General features: G+C 32.0%; 1 protein-coding gene across 1 annotated transcript in view; it reads right to left on the reverse strand.

Annotated features, from left to right (window-relative positions):
- Nucleotides 1-151: 151 nt before the first annotated feature.
- The window catches only part of LOC106743794 (ankyrin repeat domain-containing protein 50), a 14,761-nt gene continuing 1,522 nt past the window's right edge, over nucleotides 152-13,390 (reverse strand). Inside the window, exons 2-13 of the mRNA XM_014617987.1 lie at nucleotides 12,142-12,925; nucleotides 11,361-11,531; nucleotides 9,321-9,491; nucleotides 8,139-8,450; nucleotides 6,448-6,769; nucleotides 5,726-5,972; nucleotides 3,841-4,024; nucleotides 3,553-3,769; nucleotides 2,884-3,078; nucleotides 1,463-1,704; nucleotides 719-1,272; nucleotides 152-517 (exon numbers count right to left, since the gene is read on the reverse strand). Coding sequence (XP_014473473.1) covers nucleotides 481-517; nucleotides 719-1,272; nucleotides 1,463-1,704; nucleotides 2,884-3,078; nucleotides 3,553-3,769; nucleotides 3,841-4,024; nucleotides 5,726-5,972; nucleotides 6,448-6,769; nucleotides 8,139-8,450; nucleotides 9,321-9,491; nucleotides 11,361-11,531; nucleotides 12,142-12,925 — 3,436 coding nt within the window. The 3' untranslated portion in view covers nucleotides 152-480. The remainder of the gene's footprint in view (nucleotides 518-718; nucleotides 1,273-1,462; nucleotides 1,705-2,883; nucleotides 3,079-3,552; nucleotides 3,770-3,840; nucleotides 4,025-5,725; nucleotides 5,973-6,447; nucleotides 6,770-8,138; nucleotides 8,451-9,320; nucleotides 9,492-11,360; nucleotides 11,532-12,141; nucleotides 12,926-13,390) is intronic.

Raw genomic sequence — 13,390 nt, forward strand, 5'->3', positions numbered from 1 at the left:
GTGATGTGTAAACAAGGTTACATGTGCAATATTTATGTCATATTATACCGCATCGGCTTAAATGAAATAATTTTGACACTCTACAATTTGGTTTTGGGCTGGACGATTAAAATCATTCTTAGTAACGAAAAGGTAAAGAAAAAGAATATAGTCATATTAAAAATGCCATATTCATATATTCAACATATTCGAAAACGCCTATATACGAGCTACAAGAAGATAGTGAAGTATTTATGTGTGTTAAAAAAAATTTTTTTAATGTCTTTGATGTACACTGACCAATACCATCCACAATGTCGAGTCAATATAATCATTTAACATATCACTTAATATTTTGTAAGATGTTTGAAACATCTTTTTTTTAGAAATGCTTCGTTTTTCAATATATTTAAAGGTCTCATGGCTTTGCTCATTCTGTATACACAAGCACGATTATGCCGCCCGTGCGTTGCTTGTGCGTAACGCTTAATATGAGACAGACTACTGTGTCTCTTGAGATTGATAATCTAATTGATACCTGCATTATTAAAGAATTAATTATAAATATTAATTTAAAAATATTTCAGTCTATGATAATTCTGTTCATATATCTGAATTTGACGACTGGAACATTTTTGCAATATAAAAACTTATTAAATTTATGCCATTATAAATATAATTCAGATATGTGCGTAGTGTAGTGTAACTATCATGTAATATAGTTATCATTAATTCTTACCTTCCAGGTGTATGGTCTGAAGCCAGATATTTGACGTTTCTACCAACACCGGCTCCACTATTTCCCAATATTATTCTCATATGAGTATTTCGCGAGAAGTGTGTATCGGCTGAATTTCGTTTATTGAAAGTCTTCGAAATATCACGTCCGTTTTCTTTGTCCTTTCCAATGCTCAAACCTAACATTTCATTTGTTAATTCAAGCGGTTTAGCAATGTTATGTTTGTCTATAGTTTTGATGTTAATTGGCTCATATATGACCGTTGAATGATTATATCCTTCCGTTTGCGTTTTATGTAGTATATTTGAATTTCCCATCAGCAATGATACACCCAATTGACTTTGCATTACGTTGACGGCTGTTTGAGAACTAGGTGGGCTTGTATTTGTGGGCGAATAAGGAATAAAACTGTCGCTAAATGGAGAATGTGGTGGAGAAGCATATATTGGACTCTGCGGCTCGCTTTTTAAAGGTGACAGCAGTAATTTGCTGAGTGGTCTACTCTTTGCTCCTCTTGAACACTGTTGTAATTGTTGCGTGAAGGATAACGGAGTCTGAAATTAAACCAGTTTAAAAATCTCAACACGACTCTAGTTAGTGAAATCAAATACAACTAAAATAATACTTGTAATTATATAATTATATAATTTATCGAAAACAATATTTTTCTAGTAGTAGCTTTAATTTCGCACATAAATAAAAATAAATATTTCGAACAATTAATATTAGGTACTTTCACATTACCTGATAAGTAACAACCGAATTTTTATTGAGTTTCCCTTGGTCACTTTTAATACTGCCAGTTAAGTTACTGCTTGACTTGCTATTGCTCGAATTATTTCCTAAAGAAATACAACTGCGCCGTTTTGTTGAATCTGGAGACTCTGCTGGACTATATTGCATTGATAGGGGGTTTAGGATTGCTGAGGAAGGCTTAGTTTCAATCGTCGAATCGGAGGTTATAGAAGTAGCACTACTGCTACCACCTGAAAAAATTTCAACTGCAGGTTAATATTATAGATTGACTAATAAGTATCATTATATCGCATGTATAAATTCAACCAACGCAAGATAACCGGATTAATCAGAGCAGAATTGTAAAAATGTCAATACATAATTTAGTAAGTTTTGCGCAACTAAAACACGATTTTACACATCAATTTTATTCGTAATAATGAAAATTGGACAAGACGATGGGATTTTTCATTTAATCCTAAAAAACTAAACATGAGTAAAATTTACTCAGGTCAACTTTCCAAATGTTATCACTCTTAAAATATAAGGGTTTGCCAGCACTATACATTAAATCTAAAATTATTTCACTAATTTCTCCATTGAAAATCATCCGAACTTGGCTATTTTTTGTCACCTAATCGTTTTAGACAAGGGAGACAGCAAAATATCGCTTGGCAAATTTTACCCATGTGTTTAGGGTTTTCGTTCGAAAATTCACTTTTAATTTTTTCTTGTATGAAATATGATTATCTTTTGAACATGACTGTATTGATGAAAACAACGCCGAATATACGACAAACTTCACCTTTGTACATTTGTTAAAACATATATTTAAAATGTATGTTTATTTAAGCTTATATATGTTTCAATACTTCTTCACACATATGTTACGTAAATCGAAAATTTAATACACGAATAATATTAATTTATTAATTTGTTTATGTTTGAGTCTCACTGCTTTATATATCGACGACGCATTCGTTAATTATGTTTTAAGTATTAACTGAATTATCTTGAGATTGAATGATCAAAATGATGACATAATGTTATATCATTGAATTTGTCTTTTTGTGCACAATAGTAATATAGAAAAAAATATAGTTGTATTGAAAAAATAAAAAAATAACTAGGTGGAAAGAAATTTCGATCAAACGAAGAGTTGATCTTTGACGTTGTAAACGGTTATTTTGGAGACCTCGAAGAGAGTCACTTCCAAAAAGGAGTCGAGAAACTGCAGAAACATTGGATCAAGCGTATGTTGAGCTTCAAGGAGATTATATTGAAAAATAAAATACATAAATAAAATAAAATAAAATAAATAACTTGAATTAAATTTATTTTGTTTTCATCATTGTCATTTTGGAAACTTTTCAATCTACTCTCGTATATCATTTAATTGTGTAAACGAATAAGAAATGTAAAAAATTAACCTCCATTGATGCCAGCCTTCATAATGCGTTGATTAGCAGCAGAATGTTCCTCCAGTAATTTTACGACTGTTTCGTGACCACTTTTAGCAGCTACTTTAATAGCGTTCCGCCCGCAGTGATCAGAATGACTTGGATCAGCTCCATGGTCTAAAAGTGCTCGAACGCAGTGCTCGTGCCCTTCTTGAGCGGCAATACCTACAAATTTTATTTGTTTTATCAACATTTGCACAAAATACATATTGTATAGAGTGTTCCGCCCGAGAAGATGCTGAACGCGCACCTCTTCTCCTCTCTATAACCCAGATATAAATTCTCTTGTTGATGTGTACGATAGAGGGAGAAAAGTATTAGAAAATGAATATTTGAAAGGTTGACATGTTTATTATTTTTTTTGTAAATAAAGGCTCAGTTTTTTCTTCTTCAAAAAAGAGCACCGAATTAATTTGCGCACCTAATACGTGTAAATACGAGTCAGATTCATCACATATGTCGAGAGCTGATTTTATATTTCTTTCTCAAAATCGTTTTCTTTTAAGAATTTGAAATTATTTTACAAAAATGCGTGTGCATGCATATCTTTTGTTTGTTTGTTTGTGCGTGCGTGCGTGCGTGCGTGCGTGCGTATGTAATTTAAATCATATTATTTTTCATATAATCACAATATCCTACCTAGAGCTGTTGCACCTTGATTGCAAGTATGATCAGGAGTGGCGCCATTTTCTAACAATAACCTGACGATTGCTGCATGTCCTTGCCAAGCAGCCAAATGAAGTGATGTTCTATTTTCATTGTCACAGGCATTTACAGTAGCATTACCTTCTGTTAACAACAATGCTACCATTTCCATATGTCCCTGCCAAGCGCTTACGTGCAATGGTGTCCTACCCTGAAGAAGAATTACAAATGTTTTAATCCTTATCAGTATCTAATTCTTTATCATGTGATTATTTCACTTACTTCTGAGTCTCTACTTTCTACGTCAACATTCGCGTGTTCCAACAGAAACCTGGCCATAGTTAATCTGTTTTCTAATGCAAGTATATAAAGAGTGCTTCTTCCATCAGCATCCTTTGCGTTAACATCAGCATTATGAAATAATAATGTTCTCACCGTATCATAATGTCCTTCCAAAGCTGCTAGCCTATAATAAATAATATATATACACAACATAAGATTTACCAGTCAAATCTTATTTATGCATGGTCTCATTTTCCATGACGACCTCAAACTATCTCTTGAATAATGCATTTAAAAAAATTTCATATAAAAGTTGGAAGATTTAAAAGGATTTATTCACTAATCTCATCAGTTTGACCTTGATTGGAAGTATCAAGGTCAAATGAAAGCCAACTTTATATTTTTTAAGCGCAATCATATTCATATCATTTTCTTAACACAAATCGTTTATTTCTGTTCATTCTACATATAAAAGAAGTAAGGGTAAGATCATCAAAAAGTGAATACTTTTAACCCTTAGCTGACACACGTCAAAATAATAACGTACGTGCTATAGGGGGTATTTTGGATCCCAGCCAGAAAAAATGTGTATAATTGTTTTATTTATCAATATTGAGTCAAGTCTCGACTAATACTAGGTGACGCCACAGAACCAAATTTGGCGTGCAGCTATGAAAAATTTGCGTTCAAAAACACTCTGGGGTATTTTTAACCCCGTGTGTCAGCTAAGGGTTAAATATTTTATTTTTTATTGTGATATTTTTCGACACAAAATATGAAATATCTCATAAAGTATTCACTTTTCGATAACCACCTTAATATTTCTCCTCTCCGTAATAATAAATCGATTACTGATCATATTAATCATTGCACATTGGTGCATCGATATATTTACAAAATGCAATGAATATTTTTAATTTTTTTCTCTATATTTGCTTATAGCGGTTGATTCTATCAGCGGTCATTCCAAGTACAATAGTATTAAGATGATATTATCGAAAAGTGAACATTTTATAAGATATTTTATATATCTTGTACTGAAAAATATTATAATAAAAAGTAAAATATCTCGGAAAGCATTCACTTTTCTATGATCTTACAACACTAACTACTTTTATACGTAGAATGAACAGAGGAGTCAATTTGTGTTAAGAAAACTATATGATTCCATTAAAAAAAATGAAGTTGAACTTCATTTAATGTCTGTAAAACCCAAAGTCAAACTCTGATAAGATAATCAATAAATAAATCTTTTAGATACTCCAACTTTTATATGAAACATTTAAAATACATTCATAAGATATTTGAGATCATCATTTAAGAGAGGGTCCCGTTAGCGCATGGTGCGATAATCCACATCGACCGGTGCTTAGAATCCCTTTCCGCAGAGCCATCAATTAGAAAATTTTATATTATTTTATATTAATGATAAACGTTTAGGATCTTACGTTAACTATTTGCACAACTTAGATCGGAATGCAAAATGCTTTCTATAAGTTACTGTTTAAGTTACATTCGGAGATCTGAATTTAATATTGGCAAAACCATTAAACATTTTTTGGAGTTTTAAATCAGTTAGTATCATCACTAACTGTGATCGGCCTCCCTCTCATATTTTACATAATAACCATAATAACCAAATTTTAACTAATGACCCATCCTACTGCCAATTATTTCGCTGGCTATTTTGAGTCCATATATAATGAGAGTAATAGCCATGTTAAGTGTTGAAATCTTGATCACATTCTCAATATTTTTGACATTGGTTTCGAGATCGGTAAGGTCTTTAATTGTTTAAACTCTCTGTTTGTAAAATAATGGACCGGGAGTGGATAACATTCCACCTCATTTGTTATAGATACAATAGGAGTCATTATTGTAATACCTGATTGCAGTTTTGCCATCATGAGCATGCTGATCTATAGTAGCATCATGTCGTTCCAGTAATTTTTCTACCAACGATGTGTGTCCTTCCTGAGCCGCAAGCATAAGTGCGCTTTTTCCGTCATTATCTGTCTCATCAATCTTCGCACCAGCATCCAAAAGTGCTTCACAAACATCAATGTGACCTTCGAATGCTGCGTAGTGTAAAGGAGTCCAACCAGAATTGTCCCTGTGTTGTTCGTCTAGCCCTTAATATGAAAATACATCTCTTTACACGTTTGTGGATTATCAAGTTAATAAAACAATAATATTTGTTTTACTTAAATATTCGTGACATATATGTGATAGTCGCCTTACACGCTTTCGTGCTAAAAGCGTATTATTTTATCTTTATTGTTTATTTCATGCCGAAAAAAGAATGATGCTTTTAACAAGAAAATGCGCAAGACAAGTTACTTAGCCGTAAAGACATAAAGCCGCTGATTATTGCAGCTACCTAAACGACAATAGCTATACAGCTTATATACCAGCAACAAATAAAAGGATATAAATAAGAAAAAGTCATAAATAATAGCTGGCAAACTCTCTCTCTCTCTTTCTCGTAAATTTGAAGCAATACAAAGGAAACACAAAGAACGGATTTCCAAATGCACTTAAGGATTCATATGTGATGGGTGAATATATATATATCTTCATAAATGTATATGTTTATGATATAAATACCTCTATCAAGCAGCTGTTTTACAACGTCTGTACAGCCCTGAGCAGCAGCCACGCTAAGGACAGTTCTACCTTCGTTGTCTATACTGTCAACGTAGCAACCCCAGAACAGTAAAAGAGCAACAACAGATCCGTGTCCCATGCTCGCAGCCGCCCACAAAGGCGTCCTTCCTATTACGTCGCAATGATCTACATCTGCTTCATTTTCCAATAGTAGTTCACAAACATCTCTATGACCTTCAAACGCAGCGACTAATAGTGGGGTCATTCCATCTTTGTCTTGGTGGTCAACGATGGCACCTCGCTCTAAAAGTATTGTGACAACCTATGATGGAAAATGAATCTTTCTATTAGTATAACATTTACAGTGGCTCCAGCTTTTATCATGATACAACAACCATAAAAGGGATAATTCCTCGTACAAATATAAGACCGAAGTTGTCCGAAATGTATATGTATATGCTAAGTTCCTTTTTATCCCTAGGAGAAGATTCTTATTTTCCAAATGTTATTAATTATTGATTGTTAATAATTAATTTTTATTATCTTTATTATTATTAAATTATTATTATTAAATATTTTATTATTATTATCATTTTTATTTATTATATCGATATATAAAATTTAGCAAAGTGGTGGTCCCCAAGTACTCCCAAGCATATTCAACAGACAATTACCCGACAAAAAAAAGGTACGTGGAATCCATGTTTCTATCACGTGGACCAAAGCTGCCAAATCGTGAGATTTCTGGATAATGATTCACGTGATTTTTAGAATTACACTGATCAAAACACAATCTAGCACAAATATAAGCATAGTGTGCCGCAAGTTTTATATTCATGAAATGCATTATATAAACTGTCAACCATATGAATTACGATTCAAAAATCCCACGATCTGGCAGCTCTCAGATATGGACTAGCGACACGTGTTATTCACGTGGAAAACTGAGTGAATGATCTGCTCGAAAACAGTACTAGAATCAATGTGGATGAGATCATCGTGATTCTATGCGTACAAATCCATATAAAAATTCCATAGACTTTCCAGTGAGAAATAAAAAGTAGAAATAATCGAAATTTGATTATCGAAAAGAAGTCGAAATCCAACATTGATTCGAAATTCAGACGATCTCGGTTTTGAGAAATTTTCGACATCAAAATCAGCTTGATTTCAACATACAAATATAGTTCATTAATATAGTTCACTAGACAAAAATATGGTGTATACAAAAATTAAACTGAATAAGAAACTTTTTGTACCAAATGTCAGGAAGACCTATTATTTATCGTACCGTCCCAACGCATTTTTTTTGCACGCTTTTATTGACCAGCATGTAACAGAAGAAAAAGAAGCCTTTCTGAATTAAAAAACGTTAAAATAATTAAATGAATTTTCTTTAAAATAATAATCAATTATTAAAATAATAATAAAAGAGTGTGCAAAGTGTTTGTTGGTATTAAGTAACCTTTAGGTCTTTCAAGAAAAAAATATCAAAAAAATACCTTTTATTCCTTTCAAACCAGAATATCGTCTTAAAACTAAACAATTTCTGTCTGAAACATGTTTTCAGATAATACATTTTTTCCGAAATATTTCAAATGGACATATAAAATCATGCTCTATGTCAAATTTTTATAAAGTTACTTTAAGAGTTATTTTTATTTAATAAATATTAATAAAGAAGAAAATACTTTTGCATATCCATGGTTGGCAGGCACGCAAAGAGCAGCAACGCTGAGCGCAGTTCTACCATCGTTATCGGCGTGATCAATTTTAGCTCCAAAATCTAAAAGATGTTCTACAATCTCACTATGGCCCATATATGCAGCAGCAATCAGGGCAGTTCTACCCTCGTCGTCTGTTCTGTTAACGTCTGCACCATGTTGTAAAAGTGCTTTAACAATATCTTCATGTCCACCCCATGCAGCTGCTCTTAGTGCTGTTCGTTGATCCCAATCTGCGCAATCTACCATTGCCCCGTGTTTTAAAAGTTGTTCGACCACCTGTGAAACAAAATATATGAGGAATGACGTAGCGTTTAACTGTTTAAACGAATATTCGTTTTATGAGAGTGTCATTTAGTCGTAAAGTAAAATTTAACAATTTTTTTCGTGCGTATATTGTTAAGTGTAAAACATTAACTTTTATGTATCAGATAGTATCAAGATTAAAGTGAAGTGGTAAGTTGATTACACAGTATGTCCCAGTGAAAAGGTGTCAACAAATGAAATACAAGGTATTATTTATTTTTTCTTTATATTATTGATTATTGATCAGACTTCTTGTGAGTCAATATACCACTAGGAACGATCGTAAAAAAACTTTCTGAAGCAGTCTTAAAAAGCAGATTTTACATAGTATCTGCTCTAAATTTTTTTCGACAGCTTGTTAAGTGAAATATAACAGGATTTGTTAACAGGACATGATTATTCTGTTATCGTTTCAACAGAGTTTCTAAAAGCGATTTCGACTTTAAGGCCTCTCCCCCCCTCCCAATGAATGCTAGTATAACGAATATTAGATCAATATATCACCAATGAATTGTTCTATTCATTTACTAAACTATCATTTGAATGAAATTTTGATATAAGAAAAATGGCTTTGATTCTTACTTATATTTATTATGATTGTATATCTTAAGAATAATTTATATTCATAGTTTATTATATACTATTTAAAAGGAGAATAGATGACCTTCAAAAACCAAAAAAGTATTTATACTTAGATCATTTTAATTAGTTTCATCGGCATCTATTGACAACATTGTATTACTTTTGTTTTAATATGATTAACAAGAAAAAATATAAATGAACTTTGTTATTCAGATAATAATGTTTTGAGAAATGTGGGATAATTAAATTTATTAATTGTACCTGAATATGTCCTCCCCAAGCAGCAGCTCTAAGGGCGGTCCAACCATCGCAATCCGCATGATCTGCCTTTGCACCAGCAGCTAAAAGGACACGTACTACATCTCCATAACCATGCCTAGCAGCTAAATTTAGTGGTGTTTGTCCATGTCTGTCAGCTATCTCCAATTTTGCCTACAAAATAAAAAATTCATTGGTGAATTATTTTAATAATATTATTAAATGATGCGGTAGCGTCATGATGAAAAATATATAAAAATCGACAAACCAAATGTGACTATATTATAACAGAACAGACGACAAAACGAACTTTGAAATGAGCTCCCAGATAGATTATTCGGTATTTTTATATCAAACATATTTCTATTAAAAATACTTAAAAGCCGTAATTAAAAATTTAACGTCATTTCTCTAATATAATATTAATGCAAAATTTTTAATTCTAACTTGATCTGATTAAAATTGATACAACCAATCTCAAGGCCTCAAGACTACTCTTCAGCCAAAAATGAAATTTCCTCCATTTCCGACATTTATTTTTCAGGTATATAAGCATACGACGCAAAACGACGTTGTTCCTCGAGGTGCATTCATAATGTTTATATATGACACAAAGATATGATGAAATAGATGAAAATTGAGACACATGTGCAAAATAACAGAATTTCGACAAAAATTTCGACAAATAATTGGGTTGTCCGGTAAGTTCAGAAAGTGCGGTTTTTTTAAGTAAAATTCAAAGACATTTTTTTATATATTCACATATATATATATATATATATATATATATATATATATATACATACAAATATACATATATTTATTTATTTAATCAACCACATATGTGCCGTTCTGTTCCACTACCATTTGCCATCTTTGAGGAAGCTTCATGATTCCGGATTTCCAGAAATCGTCTCGAATCGATGTTAGATTTCGACTTTTTGTCGATCTCCACATTGCGATATCATCTCGATATCATTTTGATGATCATTCTTATTTCTCACTGGATAAACTTCTCCAGCGGACTACTACAAAACATCCAGTAAAAGTGCATGTTTGTTTCTTTAAAAAGGGTTGTACTCTTCACTGATAACCTTATGGAGAGAATGTTAAAAATCTAAAAAAAAAGGCTTGTTTCCATCTGCCAAGAAGTAGTTTAGATTAGGAGAAGAAAATTGGATTCCCCTCAAAAAGATAATGATCTCAGAAATATCACAGTTATCTTTGCGTGCAATAGAAAAACGAAAATGGCATCAATGTAAAATTTTAAGCTTTCGCAATGTGGATAAACATTTGATGTGGGACTTCCGAGTTGGCGCCGCGAGTATTTGTATCCGACGTTTTGTGAACATTTCAGTTCACTTCTTCAGGATGAGGATCGACATGAAAATTCTTTCAGAACTTCCATAAGATATTCACTTCTTTGGAGGACTAAAGTAAAAACCATCTTCGGCAGTTGTTCGCTGAGAAAACGCCCGAGTTCTATGCTCGAGGAATTATGCAGCTGCCCGAAAGATGGCAAAAAAATTATAGAAAACAGCGGCCGTTACATTATTGATTGAAGTTGTTTTTAAATATAAATAACCTTCCTCCAATTTTGAGTTAAAAATACGATATTACTTTTTTTCCATACTTTTCATGATATTAATAGATAATAACATTTATTCAGACCAGTAGAGTAATTAATATTTTATTTCATATTTTGTCACCTCAGATATACTCAGATGTCACCGCACATGTACTCAGCGCAGGATACTATTGTTTCTTGACTTCAAAAAAATATTTCATAAAAATCTATTCACTAAAGTCTGATAATGAGTAAAACATTTTTAAATATTACTATTCCTGAGAATATTTTTGAGAAATCTCAGCAGCATTTATGAAATTTTTATATATTCATTTTATATTAATTGATAAGTATTATTAAAAACATTTTATTACATATAAATTTTTTACTTTTATCCATTTAGCATATGGTTTAACTTTTGCAGAGTCTTTCTTTTGTATTTTTTATATAAAATAATTTAAAACATAAATTTCTACCTGAGGACAGGCTGAAAGTGCCAACTCTAGTAGAGACGCATTGCCATCGGCAGCTAAAGTGTGTAACACTGTCCGTCCATAAGAATCTGTTTGATTAATATCACCGCTTTCACCAAGAAGCTCAATTAATGGTTCACTTGACTCATCTACAGGACTTACATCTTGTGAAACCTGTTTAAAAGTGAAAAACAATTATTCTTATCAAAGTCAACTATAATTAATATGTTAGAGAAAATAATAATTATTATTATATAACAATAATTGAATGCGTGAGAATATGGCGAATCATCTTAACCGAATATTAGCAAAATTAAATTTGACAAGAAATTGCCCAATAATTGAGAGAAATATTTCAGTTATATTCAGTTATTTGTTCGAAACATTTACACATATAATTGTATCTGAAGGAGTCAAATTAATTATAAAAATGTAGAAGTATTCTTAAATTATAATTTAGGAATATTGTAACGTAAAATATTATATATTCAGTAAATGAAATATCCCGAAAGAATTGAATTTGTTTAATTTTGGACAAATATCAATTTCAAGATTTATTCGGATCGGTGCATTGTGGCATATCATTTCAGCACAATTACTGCGAAATTTTTCATCAACTCATGACGCTATTATTTCCACAATGTGCAATGTTTCCACAATTCATCTATCTCCGGATATCAAGACATCGACAACATTCTAACATTACGCAACAGCAATAATTAGGATTTAAAGATATCGTAATGTGTAGAAATAATGAAAAAGTAATAAAAAAAGTGAAAATTACCTGACTAGAAGGAACAATAGCATCTTTAATAACATCTTCTTCAACTTCGATCTTTTCGGAAGGCTTAGCACCAGCATCGATTAGTAGTTTCAGGAGCTTCATATCTTGCTTGGGCCAAAGAATGCATTCAGAGCTATTTATATAACAGCTTTCGATTGGAGCGCTGCTATCAATTATCCAGAGCGTTTGAAGAGTGTGGGTATCCAGGATACCAATGGTATTGGTTGTATTGTTCAGTATTGCGCGTTGCAGATGTTGAGCTAACACGCAAATCTCATCGGGATTAAGCTCAGGACCACGAAGCGTGTAATAAGCCGCCAACATGGCATGACCTTCAGTGACTGAACAAAGATATTTCTGGGTACAATGCTTAACATCCAGCAACCATTCAGCAAAGCTGTGATGAAAAAACATTAATGCGCCGGTACGAGAGACCGATATTATTCTGCGCAGGAAATAAAGTCGGCGATTAAAGTCGTCCAATGTTATATTGATGCAGGCTGTTTTTACGCTTTTATAAAGTATATCCTGAGTAATAGGTAATTTAGCAGCAAGTATGACATTCAGAAGAGGCTGAACTTTAGCGAATTGCTTCCTGCTGAAAAGCCGTTGACAAAGCCAGAGATATAGGCCATTCAAAGTTCCTGGAATCTCACGTACTTCACGCAAGATAATAAAGTTCTCCGCCACACCGTCAAGAACTTTCTCTAGATACAAAAAACAGCCGTTACTCTTTATATGCAGTTGATTCAACATTTCGGCGGTATCACGTGAGATGTGTTGCCTGAAAAACGTTTATAGAAATATTAGTAAAACAATTGATCTGATAAACAATGTTAAATAAATTGTATGACTGACGTACATATAATAAGCCATATAATTTGATTACATTTAACATATTCAATATTAGTAAACTGATAAAAATTTTTATTCTTTAGAACAATTTAGTTTAAGGAAATTCGCGAACACATATATATACGTGCGTATTACCTACATTTTTATAAAATTTCTTTTGTAAGTGTCACTTGTAAACTTTTCAACATATTTAAAAATATTCAGTGTCCTTTTAGTAATATAGCATGATTTGATTAATTGTACCACTTCTTGTTTGAGACATGATGAACCAAAACTTTTGATTCAAAATCGGACATTTCATATTTAATGGCCTAATATATCATTATTAATAATATTAGTAATGCATTGTTTAAAGTGGAAAGTAAATATATATATATATATATATATATATATA

The sequence above is a fragment of the Dinoponera quadriceps genome, unplaced genomic scaffold (assembly GCF_001313825.1).
Source record: "Dinoponera quadriceps isolate SergipeBrazil2010 unplaced genomic scaffold, ASM131382v1 scaffold1249, whole genome shotgun sequence".
Taxonomy (NCBI): Eukaryota; Metazoa; Arthropoda; class Insecta; order Hymenoptera; family Formicidae; genus Dinoponera; species Dinoponera quadriceps.